The sequence below is a fragment of the Marmota monax genome, unplaced genomic scaffold (genome assembly GCF_021218885.2).
Source record: "Marmota monax isolate L192 unplaced genomic scaffold, Marmota_monax_Labrador192_F-V1.1 WCK01_AAM20220418_F8-fsc00028, whole genome shotgun sequence".
NCBI lineage: Eukaryota > Metazoa > Chordata > Mammalia > Rodentia > Sciuridae > Marmota > Marmota monax.
In genome coordinates this window covers 13,451,821-13,471,674 of record NW_026694779.1, presented here as the reverse complement: position 1 = coordinate 13,471,674, position 19,854 = coordinate 13,451,821, and the positions used below count along the sequence as shown (strand labels likewise).

Genomic DNA, 19,854 nt, shown 5'->3' with positions numbered 1-19,854 from the left:
GCAGGGGAGCACTCAGAAGAACTGAGACTATAATAAAGAGACCTCAGAATCCACTCCTTCCACTGCCATGACTTGCTGTATACAAATTCTCATTATCTCCTAACCCTACGCCAACTTTCTAAAACTAAACTCTTATTTCATAAATAGCTGGTTGTTTGCTGTGATAATTGGTGGTCTCTGTCTTTCTAATGACCACTGTGTATGTACAGTCTGTACTAAGCCTGGGACATAAAAGAAAGGACACAGCCAGATGTGTATCTGTAGCAACAACAACCAGGCGGGTGACACGAAAAGGCACTTAACCAGAGTCTCTGTGGTGTCCCTTGTGAAATGAGGACAGACTGCCTGGGGGAGGGGGACACAAGGCACCAAGAGGACTGCCAAGCTCCCTTTGGAGGCTCACCAACGGAGATGGGACAATCACAATGTCGAGCGCTTGCTGGGTCTCAGAACTCCTCCACGAGCCACTGAAATCTTGCCCCATAGTAACTTATTTCATCAGCACCCCTCCCTGGTGACCCTGGGGCTGCCCTTCTCATCTTCTCGACATTAGGACGGAAATCTAGAGGAGCACCTGCTGGCGGCTGCACATGTGAAGCACAGGTGAGCTGGAGCTGAACCCAGCGGCTGGCTGGCCTTGGACACCACACTGTCCACAGGGAAGGAACCCAAGGAAGAAGTTCTTCCACCTCAGCATCTCTGGGGAACCTGTCACCGAGTAACCACACTGGCCACAAGAGCCTCCCATAGGAGTCCCTATTCTCAGCACCGGTCTCCAGACTTTCCAAGGGGAACATATGCATGGGCCCCAACCCAGTCCACAGGTGACGTTCCAGACTCTCTACCTCCCCCTGTAGGCCCATCAAATCACACTCGGTCAAGGGGAATCGGCAGCAGGAGCGCGTCTCCTCCCAGCCCCGTGAGTCCCTCCAGTACCCAAACCAAGCCTATACACAGTACCCAAACCAAGCCTATACACAGGAAGGGACGGCCCTCCACCAGACCAACAGGACGGGGAAACGTCCCAGCCTGCACCCGTCTAGGACCTCCTCCCTACTAGGTCATGGCAGGAGTATGAGCCCCAAGGAACCGTGCATGACAGACAGCCTCTTGTTTACCAAGGACAGAGTGAAGGAACCCACATTGGGCTCCAGTCGTGGGAACCCATGACCAGCTTACTGAGCACACAGGCTACCTGTGGTCACAGAACAGTCACTCACCAATCTCCAGAAACCAGAGACGGTTAGCAACACGGGCACCACCCCTCCAGTCCTCTAGGCCACGATGCCAGTCCAGTTCCCTTAAAACTCCCAGAGATCTCAAGCTGGGGCTCTGCTGCGCAGGTGGTCGCCAACGGGAAACCACCAACAATCAGCCTGCGCTTTCGCGTCCAGCCCACTGCCCTTTTATTCCTTTGATAAGGCCAGGGCATTCCGGCTGTCTGGTGAGGTGCATGGTGGGGGGAGGTGGGGGAAGTGTCCACTTGTAATGCTCTGGTTTTGCTTCTGAACTCTTCACGAGTGGAGCCTGGCAGCCTTGTGCCAGCAGCGTCTTCCATGATCACTGCCAAACTTCAGGGATGGAGGGAGGGAGGAAGAACTGTGTTCTGTCATGGATATGCTCATCCCTGTTAGGACCTAAGCAAAAATGCTATATCAAATGCCCTCAAAATCCCCGCAAGTGTTAACAAGAGCCGCTGACGCTGTAGAGCGCTTACCTCTCCCTGCAACCTTAGTGACTAAAGGGTCACTCACGGCCCATACCCCAAGAGATAGAGAAACCAGCACTGTATTTATTTATCGTTTGCCTTCTGAAAAATCCTTTTTATCACCCTTCAAAATAAGCCATTTTCATGCAAGTCCAGGGAGCCCTCTAGCTGTGAGCTGCCCACACAGAATCCCACAGGAGGGGCCCCTCCAGGACTCCACGGAGAGTTTGGGAAGAAAATGAAGCTCCGTGAGGCCAACCATCCTGAGCTTAGGGATTCTGGTTTTAAAGTTTCCATCAGCCAAGGCTATTAGAAAACATGTCGGGAAATTTCTACTGAAGTCCTTCTCTTGGGTCTTTCGGTTATATGAAGATTTACATTGTGCTCAGCTCACCGTCCTCTCCATGGGGACCTCCATCCACTCTCAGCGGAGGACACGTATCTCCAACCCCTTGGCAGACACACAGCAGGCCTTGGCCATGATCTCCATCATCCAGTCTCTCCGGGTGCCGTCTAGGAACAGAAGGCCCCAAAGACCCTTCCTGAGGCCTTTGATTAACTCTATTCTTTGTATTTCCCCCTACAGGAGCCCTCTGAATGTTCCGTGTGGTTTATGGCTTCCCTGAGAACTCGGTTTAATGAAGCGACGGTGGCAAAGGAATCATTTCCTGGAACATGTACGAAAATCCCATCGCGACAAGACTGGCTGAATGTCCATGGAAGAAATCCGGGTGCTGCCACAGAGATGGGCACTGGCGCCCTCCAGGACTGAGTCTATGTCCTTACAACTGTCCTTACACAGGCAAGACAAAGGTCAGTGAGGAAGAAGGAGACCAAGGTGGCCAACGTTAAATATTTTCCAAATATGGTGGCAAAGCTCCCAGCTCTGTGGGCACCAAGCCCAAGTGCCAAAGGAAACCCACACTCTCGTCTCTCAACGAGCAAGTGAACCAGAAATAACACAATTTCCCAAAACCTATGGCTGGACAGGACTAAGAAAAATGTTTGCTTAAAAGATAAAGACTGGAATTCATAAATGCGGCAGGCTTTCTTGTAAAAATTTAGTTTATAAGTCCCCGAAAATGAACTTCTGATTTTCTTGCGATGCCATTTATCTTTTTTATTTTTAAAGCAAAATCAGGGCTTTCTCTGGCAAGGCCGTTCTCTCCCGTGTTTCCAAATAAAGGCACTCTCTGTTCCTGAATTCCTCCTGGCGCTGGCAAGAAAGCTATTTTAACCTGCTGCTATTCCTGTACGGACAGTTGGCAGATTCCACCTGTCTGCGGGAGGTGTTGTCAATGTATCGGATGTCCCCCAGACCTCATGACACAGTGTCACTTGCCTTGAAAGCTTCTAATGTTAGCCTGCCTGCTGTTTTACCCTCAGAAGTTGATCATGTGACTTAGAAATCTATTCTGGGGTCAGGCAGCGACTCTACCAATGGGACTCTGCACCAGGCACGTTGCTAGGCTGGGGGGACTGGGGATGCACCGAGCTCAGCTGCTGCGTCCTGCTGCCTGCAATACACACCCAGGCAGGCTCTGCTTTGGTCCTTCCCTACCAAACTGCATACTTGTGAGTGACCTCACTGGAGAGTCCAACTGATGGTGGACTCAGAGGTCTGTGTGTAACTCGCAAACTTCTGGACAGCACCTGGAACACGCTCACAGCATGTGCCACGGAAAGCACCCACATCAAACCTCAGGCTGGTCCAGATCTCCTCAAGGAGGGTGGATGCTACGTTGCACGCCAAAGATCCACATGCACCAGGCGCAGGGGCACACTCCTGTAATCCCAGAGGCTCAGGAATCTGAGGCAGGAGGATCACGAGTTCAAAGGCAGCCTCAGCAAAAGTGAGGTGCTAACTAACTCAGTGAGACACTGTCTCTAAATAAAATACAAAACAGGGCTGCGGATGTGGCTTAGTGGTCGAGTGTCCTGGAGTTCAATCCCTGGTTCTCCTCTCCCCCCCCCCAAAAAAAAAACACCCCAAAACCTCCACACTCAAACCACCTGGGCTTCCCAAGGCTGGGCATGGGTCCCTCTGTGGTAAGGACGCTATGATGCCACTGCCCAATGTCCGACACCATCATCCATTGGAGGCACGGAGTACCCACGAACTTGGCCTTAGGCAGGAAGTGCGCGAGTCCAAGGCTGACAGGTAGGGGAGCTTGTTTTTGGCAAACACAGTCATAGATCCTAATATCCAATCTAACGGCATTCTCTTGGCAACGGGCTGAGACTCCAAGTTGCTATAAGCAGATGGGACAGACTCCAGGGTACAGCATCAGAAAAAGGCATGGGCTGGCGCCCTGGACTGTAGCTCTGGGTTCCAAAGCAGAACGTTTTCAAACCGTGGGCCACTGCAGTCAACTTAGTAGGTGGCCAAGAACGTTAAAAGAAACAGGATAAAAGAGCACTATCAGATTGCACTGAAAGGAGTAAGGATAAATCTCTCATGAAACTTTTTCCCATTTTTATACACGTACAAAAGACCCATCTGTGAGTGCCACACTGGGTCACGTAAAAAACATATTTCCTGCTGTCGGTCAACACCCCAAAGTCTGCAAAACGCTCTGTTGGGGAGCAGTCTAGCCTGAGAAGCCTGTCCTGGCTTTGGGCTGTGTCCACTAGAGAATGTACGTGGTCCATACCTACAATAGGAACGCAGACAGATGGTCTAGTTTTCCCAAAAGCCATTAAAAACAAAACAAAACAAAAAACAAAACTTTGTTGATGAAAGAGGAATTTCCCCATTTCTGGCCTTGACACTGACATTTAGCTTCTGGCCTCTGAAATCCTTGGACAGTGATGGGATTCTTTCTCTCTGCAGTGGATTCCTATTTCCAAATGTTCCTGGTTCCTACACCAAGCAAACCATTTAGCTCAGACCAGAGCATGGAGTGACAACCAGGCTGGAGTTGGGGAGCATCTTTTTGGGAGCACTTGCATTACTCTAGGTGTCTCCCAGGGACGTCACTTCAGGTGGCTCTGGGCTGGGCTGGGCTGGGCTGTGAGGACCCTTGGGAGCCATGATGAGCAGGTCATTTCACTGTCCGTCAAACCAGCTGGCTATATCTGCTGAACGGATTCCATGTGAGGCTAAGTGCTCACAGCACCATTTTTAAGAATTGAAGTTTAAGTGTAACACACCTGCAGAAAACGCAACCCCAATGGACATTGCCATGGCTTTCCACAGTGGAACACACTCAAACCTTTTCTCAGATGGAAAACAGAATTGGACCCTCATCCCAAACGCTGCCCTGGGCTACTCCCAGTCACCATCCCAACTTCTAAACACCTCGGAATAATTTCTGCTCTTAATAGAAAGCAGAGCTCAAGGATCACAGTTCTCGGCAAGCAAAGCATCGAATTGAAATCTACTGTTTTGGGCTGGGGATGTGACTCAAGCGGTAGCACGCTCACCTGTCATGCGTGCGGCCCGGGTTCGATCCTCAGCACCACATACAAACAAAGATGTTGTGTCCACCGAAAAGCTAAAAAAATAAATATTAAAAAAAAATTCTCTCTCTCTCTCTTAAAAAAAAAAAGAAATCTACTGTTTTCCTTGTAACTATTTTTACTATTATCCTCTATTAACAGCAGGTGCAAATGGCTTCCCACCTACACTGACAAATTCCATTTCCACTAACCCTTTAAAATAAATTTAAGTTAACACTGCTTAAAGGAAAACGTTAAGTGTTTAGCTAAACAGGTGGTGCATGTATGGCAAAAAATGACCAGGTGATGAAGGATTACTGTTCCATAGGAAATGCTAGCTAGCTTGACTGGCTACCTCTCAATCTGGGAATACTCCCTGGATGAAAGGGTTGTTTTTTGTCCCCTTGCCCCATGACACAGAAGGACTAATTTTCTCTCTTGCATAATTTTCCCCCCCTGTGCTTGGGATCAAGCCCAGGGCCTCCCACCAGCTAGGCAAGTACTCTCTATGGCTGAGCTGCATGAGCGACCCTCCTGTGCAATCTTTGGCAGTATAATGGTCGGTTCTCTCAGGAGACCGTGTGACGGTATTTTCATATACTTCTGGCTTGTATTTCTTACATGCATTACGCTCATCAAGCCTGGAAAGAGACAATTCAGAATGAAAGGAGGCACACCTGATGTCTCTCTCCTGTTGAATCTCTGCCAAGTTCTAAAAGCTCTCTGAGATCTGGGATCCTTTTATAATAAAGGTCACAAACAGCTCAAATAATTGAATGCCTTAAAATTGTAATTGTGTAACCAAAGACAACCTCCTTCCATCCTCTTCTCTCTCCATCAGGGTAATTCCCTGTATATTGTGCTAAGCTCATAATCCAATGGAGGAGACCTTCTGCATCTCACTTGAGTGGCTTCATGTACCAGGCAAATGAACCTGAGCTTACCTAGGATGTGCATCCCAGGTAACTAAACCTCGATGTCAAAAAAAGAAGACTCCCTTGCGGCCTCCTTAGGTTGTACTACCTGCCCCAAAGACTCTTCCATTTCTTATAAATAGTAGACCATGTTCAAAGCAGCTTAAAACTTAATACAATTTGTCTGGGGCTCCAGTAATTTGTCTGAGTCTCATACATAACAAAGGTAAAATGGCACAAGCTGACCTTCTGTCAAAATAGTGCTTACATGCCCAGGCACACAAGTCCCTCCAGATTCTATGCAGATCCCTTCATACATGTGCATCGGGACAAGCCCTTTAACTCAAAGTAATTGGAGAAATCATTTTTGTCAAAACACAGTCCGTTAAGACTGGCCAATGAATACTAAGGAGCAGCAGGACTGATGTGGATATGAAGGTCAAGATGAGGTTTCTCTGAATGTAGCTTCGTCAAGCTCAGAATCCAGCATCCTTGCTCTCTGCGATCAGATCTCTCTACAATTTAACACAAAGGGGACAGGTCCTCCAGGCACCAAGACTCGGGGTAGGGCATTTGAGTGGAGACACTGTAACCTATACAACGTTGTTACCATTATCATTAGTCCTTGAAAAGGAAGGGGAAGCCAGACACAGTAGCGCAAGCCTGTCATCTTAGCAGCTCAGGAGGCTGAGGCAGGAGGATCGCAAGTTCAAAGTCAGCAACTTAGCAAGATTCTGTCTCAAGAACATCAAAAAGGCTGGGGGTGTGGCTCAGTGATTAAATGCCCCTGGGTTCAATCCCCAGTACCACCCCCCCAAAAAAAAAGAAAGGAAAAAGCAAGACTTTTTATTCTAGTTCTCCAACTTATCTTTATACAACAACCAAAAGTTAAGATGTTGCGCCACTGAGAATATTAAGAAATTTCAAGATTTCAATAAAAATAAGGAAAAAAATTCTTTGCTCCATTTCTTCCCTTCTGCATTTCTTTGAACCTCAGATTCTAGTCCCAGTGCCTATGTTATGTTTATATCATCTTATAAGCATATAGGACTCAGATATTTCGAAGAATGACACAAAGCATCAGAAATCTAATAATAATCCTGCAACAAAATCTTGCTTAATCCTGAGGTACTCCCAAGTCATTTAAGCTAAAGTTTCAAAGAAGTAATGGGAATATTATGTGTTCCACATGCAGTTTCCATGCCCCACCGTACTCCAACATGGAGGCCGCTGTGTCCATTGCTAAATGATCTAACTGATAATTTTTTGTCAAGATAATGCTCAGTAGAAATGCTTCTATTTGCCTCTTTATCGTAGTTTTCAATTTTTCTACGTTGCTGTAATTACATCATTGCAAACGTATGAAAGTGTTACCCTAAAAGGAAATTCAATGAAACTCGCAACCTTAAGGAATGACTTTCTTCAAGGAACACCAGTTCTTCACAATGTGAAGAACATCTCAATATTCTTTGGAGTCCATGTGACAAGGGGAACCCTAATCTGTTCTGGCACTTTAAAAATAGCTGATATTGAACACACACTTGTTGGGCTTTATTTTTAGAAGGCTTAAGTCAGCACACATGCGATCAATTACCATGCTGTTCACACCAGGACGTAAATTCAGAATTACTCCTGATTGATCAATTATCATGATTTATATGGCCTCAGGAAGCGGCAGCCCTCACCCGGTCCAGATTCAAAGGGTCACTAATTTCAAAAAGAAGCCTCAAAACAAATTAAAATGGTCTGTTCGCAACTGTAATTGCAGTTTTATGGAACCACGCCACCACGTGAGAATCTAAGTGAGGGCTCCCTGGAAGACCTCCAGGACCCCGCCCCCAGAGACCTGCAGGAACAAGGGACACAGCTCCTCCCCTGTGGGCAATTTTTCTGGGCCCAAATTTACAGTATCCAGAGGCTTGCAACATTTCATGATGGCAACTCTGTGGGACAGACAATACGGCCCAGGTTTGCAGAAGAAAGCAACGCTCAGAGGAGAAGCTTTCCCAAGGTCACGGAGCCAGCAACGTCAGACGCAGGTTTTTAAAGCCGTCTATTCCAGAGTCCAGGCGGCTTAACCACTGGAGACGCCAAGTGCCCAGCGAATTAACCTGGTGTCAGTCATCTCCTTTGGCTGGAGGGAGAAGTCAATGCACATCCCAAACGTGGTGTGCACTTGCTCTTGGTTGTTTTTTCCACTATTATCCTAAGAACTCGGGAATCGTGAAGATTTTGCAACAAGTTATGACAAGGGATAGCTCTAAATAATTCATTTCTTTGTATTTTTAAATCAATGCCTAATCATTTTGGGGACACACAGGTTCCATGTACCTGGCTAATGAGTTCTCACATCAACATGTCTGAAAACACATTTCGTAGCAAAGATTGTTCTATGAGACAGGAGGATTACAAGTTCAAAGCCAGCCTCAGCAAAAGTGAGGCCCAAAGCAACTCAGTGAGACCCTGTCTCTAAATAAAAGACAAAATAGGGCTAGGGATGTGGCTCACGGGTAGAGTGCCCCAGAGTTCAATCCCTGGTACCCCCCCCCAAAAAAATTATAAAATTAAAAATAAAAGAGCAAAAACACTATCTTCTGATTAACAATCAATACCATCAATTTTTCCCATACCAGCATTCTGCCAAATATTAAAATTAAAAAAATGAAAATATTTAGCTTATTTAAAAAATTGACTGGAATTTTTCCTTTGGAGGGCAGAGGTGCGGTCACAAAAGGAAACTCCCTGAGGGGTTTGGTCCTCCTGATTCCTTCGAGCTGTCAAATACCCATCAGCACCAGCAGAGGCAGTGAAAGAAATGAAGAGAATCCAGAGTGGCAGCAGGCAGCGGGGTGCAGGTGGGACCCAGACTCCACGCTGTTCCACGTACTGCCAGGAAGACACAAGCCAGAAGAAGTTGGAGGTCTCCACGGAGAGGGCTGCCCTCGGCCTGGCACTAAACCACACCAGCCGCCTGCTCTGTGGCTGAGAGAGGACGTTTAACCCTCATTAGAGGCCATCCTAGGGCTGCAGCTACCCAGCCTGGGGCACATGCTCTGAGCGCCCAGGGAAAGTGGCATCACTGCCAATCAGAGCTTTTGGCGGCTCCTCTGCCCTTGAGCCTTCCCCTCTGCAATTCCCAGCCCCAATTCTGACTGCCAGCACTCCCTGCCCTCTCCCCTCACAGCATCCTCATCTAGAATGCACCGTGCGCAAGGCCCCCCAGCCCTCTCCCACGAAAACTGACTTGACCCGCACTTCACAGCATCAGTGACATCAGGCCACCCCAAACACACCTTCCAAATGTGATAAAAGGCACCTGGCTCTGTCTTAAAGCACCACTCAAGAAACTCAACGAGACACAAATCACTTCTGAGGTATTCTCGATTTTAAAATGCTTTCTTAATGAACTCGTGTGAAGGAACGGTCACAAGGGTACATGTGAGACTTCTCTGCGGTCAGCGCTCCTGCTGAAGCACCCTGTGTGGACGCCATGGAAACTCCAGCGGGCAGGGATGGGAGGTGCTCTGCTGGAGAGAGGCTCTGGACGCAGCATCTCATAAAAGACAGACGCCCAGACACTTCTGCACCAGTGCCTGGGCCGTGAGCTGCAGCTCCCTGGAACATAGGCTTACTGCAGAACAGGGGCAGGAAAAAAACCTCTGACAAACTCAATCACAGGGACATTCTCCAAAAGATCTGGCTGCAGTCTAAAAACACCAGAGGCACCGTGACACAGGCCTGTGAACCCAGCTGCTTAGGGAGGCTGGGGCAGGAGGACCCCAAGTTCAAGGCCAACCTGGGCAACTTGGTGAGACCCTGACTCAACATAAAGGACAGCATGGGCTGAGGCGGAGCTCAGGGGTAAAGCACCCTGGGTTCAATCCCCAGCACTGCTGAGTAAATAAAATAATCAGAGGTACAGAAGATGAAACTGAGAATCGTTCTAAGGAAAAGACCAAAGAAACATGAAAGATGAATAAAAGTCACGACAGTGGATTTTCTTTTGCCCTAAAGGACATTATGGGGACTACTGGTGAATTATGAATATATTCTGTAGATTAGGTAACAGTGCTAATTAAGCACTGTTAATTTCCTGGCTTAGATAACTATCCTGTGCTTATGCAGGATAACGCTCTGTTTCTTAAAAAAAAAAAAAAAAAAATGGAGGGGGAGTAGATAGAGAAGGATAAACAGAGTAGATGCTAATATCTGGGTCAAGAGTGGACCAGCATCCATGCCTGTGGGAAGTTATGTCAAAATAAAATTAAAGGAAAAAGCATGGCCCTTCCATCTTTAAATAAAAGGCCCGCCGGGTTCCCTCACATGCCACTCTGCAGCAGACCTGGGCTCAGGACATTACCCTCCCACCTAACAATAACAAGCGGAGGGCTGCAGGGGGCTCAGTCTGCTAAAGGGAGCCTGGCTCTGGGAGGGAGGAGACAGTAATCCTTTCTCCTGGGCAGGGGACCTTGTTAGCAATGACAGAGGAGCTCAAGACCAGCTCAACAAAGAGCATGCAGAAGAGAATGACTGTTGATAGCCCAGCCTCGGAGGTGCCAGGGCTTTGGTGACCAGATCCTTGGGTTTGTGAATCACAGTGCTTTGGAGATGAATGTGCATTTACAGAAGCTGGTAGGGGAACAGTTACTGGGAACTGGGGAAGCGGGGGCCTGGGGGCTTACATCTCACTTTCATTGCACCCAGAGAATCCAGTTCTCGGCCTCGAAGCAGAACAATACATCTGCTAACGGGCGTCATTTAACACCAAGGGCAAGGAGCCCAAAACAGGGACAGCTCCCTTCTCCCCCTCACAACAGCCTGAAGAACAGCAGAAAATGCAGTTGTGGATGGCAGCTCTGCATCCTTAAGAATCCCAACAGAGAGGGAGCGCAAGGGCGTGGACTTCCGGGCAGGCCACACCAGCGAAGACTGTGTGGAGAGAGAGCCGAGAGCCACACAGCGAGCATCATGTGCCTCCAGGTGAGGTTTCTGGTCTCTTGGAAAGTCTTGGCTTTCCTAGGGTGTTGCCAAGTGAGGTGGTCACGACACTCACAGCTCCCCGTGGAAGTCAACTGCGGAGGCAGCCACTGAGCAAGTGCTGGACCAGCCGGCTGGACTGGCTGTGAGATGCCATGTTCCCCACGTGCCACCTCCCCAAGGGATTTCCCAGGGTAGTACTAACAGTGGAACATGACTGGCTAGAGTGGACAGCCGTGCCCCAGGGAAAGGCGTCACGCTGGTGAGGAAATCTGCTTGGATGGAATAGCCATGCGTTGGGCACTGGGACGATTCCTCCAAAGCAAAGGTCTCAAACTTCTTGAAAGAATAGAAGCCCACTCCTTTAAGTACTCTGCAGGGCACTGAGATCTTTAACAGATAGTTCAGAAAGCAGGCTCAGAAGCCGAAAAACCACTGGGGCAGTTACCATTTCCCATGGGGTCTAAAGGACATTGTGGAGCCAGATACCGGGGCGAACACCTGTCATCCCAGGGACGCCAGAGGCAGAAGCAGGAGGATGGCCAAGCTCAAGGCCAGCCTCCGACCACCCCTGGGTTCAATCTTCAGTATTGCAAAAAAGTAAAATAAACAAATAAAAGATACTGTAGAGAAACTAAGTTTCCAAATAGCCACTGAGTACCTGCAATCTGAAGCAGGGTCAGAAGCTGTGAAAAAGACCAGGGGCAGCTAAGAGGTATGGGGGGACAGAGAAGACCCAGAACAGAGCCCCAAAGCAGACAGTAGGTGGGAACTTGCCGTTTGTCAAGAGCCAGCTCTGAGGCAGGACGAGAGTCTGCCCACAGGACCAGGGCAGATGGGACACGAAGTGCCAGTGGCCAGCTCAGGCTCCCTGCGCCATGTGGCCTAGAGGGCACTTGATCCAAAGGGGCCTGACACGCCCTTCCCCAGATCTAGCACAGGCCAGCTCAGGGCTCCCTCCCAGGCAGGGGCCCAGTAGTCGGCCATCATGCAGTCTCAGAAGACAGGAAGGGGACAGCTCTGTCCCAGCTGCTGCCTTGAGGTTTGGAGCTAGACAAATGTGTACCCCTGGTTCTCCTCGCAGCCCTGTCAGTGGAAGCTTTGAAAATCTGGGGGAGAGGGGCTTTCCAGCATCACAGTGATGGGTGGTGCCATGTACCAGAGGTGACAGAAGTCCTCACATGCACACAGACCCCTGCTATAAGGAATGGCTCCGTGTTCAGCACAGATTTCAAATCCCGGGAGACAGACCCGGCTCAGGGTCTGTCTCACACAACAGCATAAAGGGCTTTTCCCCAGTTTAAATACACAGAGATCGTACGCTCATGTTCAAAGCCAATTTTCCCACAACAGTCAAAAGTGGAATCAACCCAAGTGCCCATCCATGAACGAACTGATAAGCAATATATATCCAGACACGGGAACATTACTCAGCCTTAAAGAAAAGGAAAGCCTGAGACACACACACACCACAGAGGAACTTGGAGGACACCGCACAGTGAAATGAGCCAGACCCAAAACTGCCAATGTTGCCCGGTTCCAGGTACCCATCAAATTGATGGGGACAGGTCGCCAGGAGCTGGCAGGGGGGGGGGTGTGGGGGGGGCCAAGTTAATACTTCCTGGGTGCATTGTTTCAACTGGGGAAGATGGAAGTGCTCTGGACGTGGATGGTAACGTTGGTTACACCACATCTGAAAGAACTTAATGCCAAGGAACTGTCAGTTAAAAATGGTTAGAATATTGGGGCTGGGGATGTGGCTCAAGTGGTAGCGCGCTCGCCTGGCATGCGTGCGGCCCGGGTTCGATCCTCAGCACCACATACAAACAAAGATGTTGTGTCCACCAAAAACTGAAAAATAAATATTGAAATTCTCTCTCTCTCTCTTTAAAAAAAAAATGGTTAGAACAGCCAACTGCATATTATGTATATTTTATCATAGATACAGAGAGAGAGAGAGAGAGAGAGAGAGTTAGTTCTAGAAATGTGGTTTCCCTATAAATCAAAGGAAGACTGTACTTGGTTGGGCCAGAACTCCACCGTGACCAGTTCACCACTGCGGAAACCTGTGACCTGGGTGGCCACTCGGGGCGCCCAAGCTGCTAGCACCGCCCTCCCGCACCCTGCAGCTGGCACCCCTCCTTGTCCCCACACAGAGACACAGCGGCTGTCAGGGTCCCGTCTTCCCAAGCCATGGTGCCCAGTGTTGGCTTCTGATAGTGGGTCAGTGTGGCATCTCCTTTTATTTTTCTACTACTTGGCAGTCGACATTTTTACAATTCTGTGTGTGTGTGTGTGTGTGTGTGTGTGTGTGTGTTATTTGTGAATGTTTTTTCATAATGGCTTTAGTGGCATTTTAAAATATTTGTTCTACAAAAACTGGGGTGGGGGGTGGGTGGTGGGACTGGCTTTGATGTGGCTGAGGCCCCGTGTTCTGTTCAGGAGACAGAGCCCCGTCAGAGCACAGGACGACACCCATCTGCCTCTCTGGAGTTAATATAAGCAGGATCTTGCAAGAATTCACATTCTCACGGTGGAGATCTGGCGGCTCCCCTGAAGTATGTGGTAGAAAAGAAGAGCACCTCCGACTCTTGCCAGTGCTGAGCCCCCCCACCCACTCACCCACACTTCCCACACCCACTACACACACATACCAACACACACGTAAAATAATCGAATTCATGGCCCCTGGCAATACACTCAGACACAGATGAGGTGAACCAAAGAACATATTTTCAGTCATGGGAATCACTGTATCATGTCAAAAGAGATTAGAACTTGCCTGGGAAGGGCACGGTGTGTCAATTGCAATTACGCAGAGATCGTCTCTCTATTGTGAGCACCCCCCTTCCCATCTCAACACTGGAACATGATTAATATTTTACATACCGTCCAAGAGGAGAGTGTGACTTACCAGAAACCGTACTGAACATTTCAAATACAGATCATCCCTTTGCCAAGAGAAAATCCTGCCCAGCTGTAGTTTTCTCATTTGCAAAACACAAGAGCAATGACATTCCATTACTCAGAGAGACCGGCTGTTCCAGCAGACCCTTGGCAACGGAGGTTGCACTTATCTTTCTGAACCAGAGTCTCAGAAAATGCGTTCGCTCTCCGAAAGAGTCATTTGATGCATCTGAGCTCTTTAGAAATGGGCTCTTGCCCAAGCAAATTCCTGTTAGGGAAAATCCATTCCCCTGACCTGGGAAGGACAAAGAGTAACCCTCAAACTCGAGGCAAGAACAGTTCTAAGTTTAAGGACTTCAGTGACAGTCAAAGGGCATGCAACAATATTCACACTGTCCTCAACACAAAATCAAGTACCCTTTGAATTCCTAAGGGACAGCCTGCAGCCTCCCGCTGGCAGAAGAGACCCTTGAGCCTCCATCATCCAGGTCCTTTCCCTGTGTTGTGCTGAAGGTATGAATCACCTCCACTCCCTGCACTGCACTTGGCAGAACGGGTCCAGAGTGTTCCGTCTTCTGGAAGTTCCTTTCCCCAGAGAAGCTCATGGCCACACGCCAGGGTGACGCAATCCCACTTATGGCTTAGCTCATGGTCAAGCTCCCACTCGGTCCAACCCCACATTTTGGAAGGAGCCACAAAAGCACTGAGGAAATGCAGACACTCCACAAATGTGTCTGGAACAACAGACGCCCACCGTCTCGGGGCTGTTCTCCTGGTTTCCTGTTTGATGCACTGTATCATGACCACGGCCCGTGGGCGAGTTTCTTGTGGGATCCAGGGTATCATCTTGGACACTCTTATTTGCTTTCTCCCTAATAGAAGGCCCAACATATTTAGCCGTGGGTGTACCCATTAAAAGAGAAATCAAAATGAAGCCAAACAACAACAACAAACAGCAAAAAAAAATGTAGCCACGTACATCAAGTTTTGCAAATGGAGCCCAAACAATAAAACGAGGGATGTTCTTCCTTCAGCAACCCAGAGCACCCTGGGACACTGCCCACGTCTATTCCGAAGGATGGCATGGGAGGGCCCAGAGAGCCACCTTCCCCAGCGCAGACCCAAGCCTGTGTGCCAAAGTCTGAAGTGCAAATGAAGGGAAATCTGGCGAGGATGTGAGGGGACCCTACCCTTACCGCTCACCCCTGGGTGACCAGTGACAACAGGCAAACAGCAAAGAGGACAGCAACGAGGGTACAAAAGCCACAGTACCCTGTGGGCTCCAGCTCCAGAGCCGACATCATCACATCCCAGTGACCAATCTGCGCACGGCCACAAGGGTGGGTGCAGCGGGGACCGCCTATCCGGTCCCAACATCCAGTTCTCCGACAGTTCTGCACAGAGCCCAAACTGAGCATCCGAATCAGATGCAGGTGCGCAGGGAAGGAGCGGGCCGTGAACACACACTCACCATCTGCTTCTCTATATGCAACAACTTCACACCACAGCACTCAACGTGGCCCCTGCTCCGGCACGACCCTCAGGAGAAGCACACCTCCTGCCCAGCCGTCCGTCCGGCCTGAGGCCTCCCCTCCCCGACCAAGCATCGCGCTGCGAGCCAGATGCAGAAGGCAAGGACGTACAGCCTGTTCAAAGACGCTGGCCAGCATCACTTACCTCGATAATCCTGTCATGAATCTGCAGGCCTCCTTCCTTGGCCGCCGGTCCGCTCTCCACTATTCTGGACACAAAGATTCCCTCGCTGGATGAGCCATCTTGATTGTCCTTTGGGTTAAGAAAACAAAGATATGAATGTGAGGATGGGGGGTAAAAAATACCGCACACCCCTCGCTCATCAAAGTGGCAATCGGGTAAAAGCTGCTGGTTTCCCCTAATTGGTCTTAGACTAAAATATGCCCACACCCACGGTGAGCCATCTCAAGTCACAGCAAAAATCCTGCCACTTCCAAACCAAAGTCCTACTTCCCCATGGAGTGTCTCCTTCATTTTATGCATGTTTTCCAAAATATTTTAATGCACCACCTTCTTAAATACTTGTTTGTCATGCATGCAACTGGGATTATGCAATTTCAATTCTTATGCCCTTCTCTCACTTAATTCTAGAATCTTGGAGCTCTTCCACCATCAATCACCCGTCCTTGTCTGCCCCATTTTTCTTTTTTTTTTTGGTGGCACCGGAATTGAGTTGAGCTACACACACAGCCCCATCCCCACTCTGCTCGTTGAAGCAGCTGCAAGGTGCCCCAGAATCCTGAGCGATCCAGTTGTTAGGAGCGACAGTGAGAGTGCCAACCTAGATTCTAAAATCTAGTGCCAAACATCGTTGCTAACACAAACCTGGCAATGAAAATTGTTGGTTGAATGTGTGCAGTTGAGTGACATGGCTGAGCTGCCCTCCAGAGAGTGGTAATTTAAAAGGAGGCATAAGTTATTACTATTTTTCTACATCCTCACCAGTACCGAGTACCCCTGAGCTTGTCGAGAGCTAATAACCTAATTGAGAAGACAGGTATCTGGGCTTCATGCTGATGTGCATCAGAGAACTCCACCACCATGCTGCCAAATCCTGGGCGGTTCTCAGCTGCAGCTTCCTCGAATCCCTTTAGACCTTTGAGTGAAACCTCAGGACTGGGGCCTTCTGGGAAAGACGACACCTCACCGCTCAGAATCCCCCTTCTGCTTACAGTCAAGTGGCTCCAACATGCTTTTAAAACCCTCCCAACTCGTTCTCCAACCCCCTTCCAAACAGCACGGCAATGAATTCCCTCCAAGTGTGTGGATTACATTTCTAGTGATTAACAGATGGATTTATCAATTAAATGGTAGAAGCATGTATCGTTTCCAAACGAGATCATTTGAAAAGCAAGCTCAGGATGCTCTGCAGAAACTCCAGCGTCTCTCATCACCGCACGTTCCTTCTCACAACAGCCTAAGAAGATCGATTTTATAATAGTAACTCTGCATATAAATACATAAAAATGCCATGGTCCAAAAAATAACGATGAAAATACAACATTTTCCTTTTTAAACAGGGAAAAAAAACTATATTCTAAAGAGGGGAAGAGATGATTATGTGGTTAAATCTACCCTTCAAATCCAACAGCAATAATCAAGGCTGGGAAAATACCTTCCTCAGTGCCCCCAAACCCCCAGCAACTCATGCACACAAGTATATGTGTTTTCTCTCTCTCTCTCTCAAATGTTATGATTCATCAGAAAAAACCCAAATCGCAACCTAAAATGAGCATTAAGTGCTCTTCCCAACATTCATCCCACATGACAAAGATACATTTCTAACTGCCATCTGGATTCCATCAACATTCTTTCAAGAGAAGGGCCACAGGATTACTGTGGGTGCTGTGTTGGATCAGCTATCCTGGAAGGCATTCTTCAAGCTGCACAGCGCTCTGCACGGCCCCGAGTGCTAACCCTCTACCATCTGAATATCTACCGCCTCTCCCTCCCATGGCAGCCTAACTACTACACTGGTCCCAATGCATCTGGGTTGCCTTATATGCACATCTTAAATGTGAGACAGAGCTGCACAGCAACTTCTATTTACTGAGAAACACTAGGCACCAGATATGCAGTGAGCCCTCTATGGGTGTCATTAAGTCTTCCCAATAACCACAGGCGGTAAATACCAGTACATCCACTCCACAGTTGAAAAACTCGAGACTCAGAGAGGCCAAGTTACGTATCCAAGGACACACAACTATAGAACAGCATAGCTTGGTTTTATACTGAGGCTAGAATAATTCTCTTGAACATGCCAGACTGAGAAAACTCAAAATACACAAGGCTTCAGAATTCCAACACTGCAGCGTGTGCAATATCCCGATACAGGAACCTGAACAGCCCATGGGACCACCAAGGATTTACGAAGATGGCTGTGTTCCCTAAAAGCTGATATGGATACATCATATGAAAAGGAGTCTTTTGTTTCCTTTGATGGAACCACTTTACATTTCTTGGCTGGAGAAGAACAGCAGACAGGGGAATGAAAATTTGGCTTTGGTTTGTCTTACAAAATGCCAAGCTGCACACAATTATTCTAAGAGAGACTAGAAAGATCCAACCAAAATCAGAGAGGAGCAAGCAAAACCAAGCACCAGAACCGAGGCTCCGCGAAGCCCGCGGGGGAGGAGGGGAGCTGGTGAGGACTAGATATAAAAGGCACAGAATCGAAGAAAACCTGATCAGGTCCATTTTTGATAGATTTTTCTCTTCAAAGGCCATCCCTTTATTTTTAGTTTGTTTGGCTCCTTGCCTAACACATTTAAGTCAGAGCTATTTATCAAGTTGAACTAACAGGACTGGGGATCTGTTTTGCTGGCCTGGGTAAAAGAAAGATGAACGGGACTGCTCACACCCCAGGTACTGGACATAGAACACCTGCCCAAGGCTTGTGCGAGGGGTCGGATTCCCCCAGGCTGCTGCCACGGTGTGGGGCTGTGAGAGTCTAGGACTAGCACCCCTAGCAGGAGTGCTTGGGACACCTGTGTGTCTGAACTGCCCTCTGCTTCCGTTCCCAGCCACACGTGGGCATCATGGCTCATCTCGGCTCCTTACTAGGCACCCAATGGCCTGCCGGATTCTCCAGGCACCAGCATGGAATACATTTAGAGTTCAGTATGCCGTTTCTGCGAATCAGGACAAGCTCTTAAAACCACCACGGCAAACTCTCCCCTGGAGGATAGACACAGAGTTCTTGCGTAAGTGGAGTACATAAGTGGAGAACATTCAGGCAATCTATGAAATCAGGACTGGCTTATCCTTATGTCACCTTTTTATAGGAAAAAGAAAAGAATGTGAAATATGCCCTTTGTTAGGCACAGGAAGAAAAGTATTCTTGGTGAGAAGGGGCTTGTCACTGGACCAGGCTCAGAAACCAGCCACCCTGCTGGGTGGCATCAGTAAGCCCATCAGGTTTCCCAACAGCAGCTAACCCTGGACACTCTGACCTCTGCGACCTGCAGACACCGCTCTGATGTGGCTAGAGCCGAGGCAGAAAATGGTCCTCCTCACTGGGCTCTTTTAGCTGCAAAAGACTTACACATCTAACAAGTGAAGTGACTCAGTTTATTGACATTGTCTCTTAAAACTGGTAACGATGGACGCACAAAGGAAGGAGGACAAAGGGTGGCAAAGGTGATTTTGGAAGAGTTGACTGCAGTCCCTGCTCGGTGGCCTGCAAGCTTTCTGAAACCTGAAGAATGTGGATCCAAGACCCATGTCTGGTTTCCTGGGGCCACCTGCTTGGACACACGGACCCAGTATGCTTCCTGGCCTCCCAAAGCTCTGGAGGGCTGATCCCTGGCTGCAAGGACTAGACCAGATTGCACAAGGACACACAGCCTGGAGTTTAGCCAATTGTAAAGAGTCAAAAGAAGAATATGCCAAGCTGCATGATTCTACGGTTTCTTTTTTTCTTCTTCTTTTTTTGGGGGGAGGGGGATTGAGCTCAGGGGCACTTGACCACTGAGTCACATCCCCAGACCTATTTCCTGTTTTATTTAGAGACAGGGTCTCACTGAGTTGCTTAGGGCCTCGCTTTTGCTGAGGCTGGCTTTGAACTCATGATCCTCCTGCCTCAGCCTCCCGAGCTGTTGGGATGACACCATACCTGGTACTCTGCAGTTTCTTAAGAGTACCACAGAGATAAGAGGGGAACACAGAACCTGTCTGCACGTCCCTGGGGCTTGGCAAGGGGAAGGCCCTCTGCTCCTGCTCACCTTCCTACCTCTAACGCACCCTCAGTACTAACGCTGTGTCTACGACAGCTAATGTTCATCATTTTAATGAGCACATCACTTCCAACTAAACTGCCATTTTTTAATAATAAAACCTTTTTTGTCTTTTGAAACTATGGCTTTGGCCAAAAGC

General features: G+C 48.5%; 1 protein-coding gene across 3 annotated transcripts in view; it reads right to left on the bottom strand.

The window, feature by feature from the left end:
* Positions 1 to 19,854, bottom strand: part of Pdzrn3 (PDZ domain containing ring finger 3) — a 211,842-nt gene that overhangs the window by 173,707 nt on the left and 18,281 nt on the right. For 2 of the 3 annotated variants that reach the window (XM_046425616.2, XM_046425617.2), the window contains exon 3: positions 15,625 to 15,732. In XM_046425616.2, coding sequence (XP_046281572.1) covers positions 15,625 to 15,732 — 108 coding nt within the window. Of the gene's footprint in view, positions 1 to 1,220; positions 12,601 to 15,624; positions 15,733 to 19,854 lie in introns of those variants that run through there. The other variant, XM_058573018.1, reaches the window with a different exon arrangement.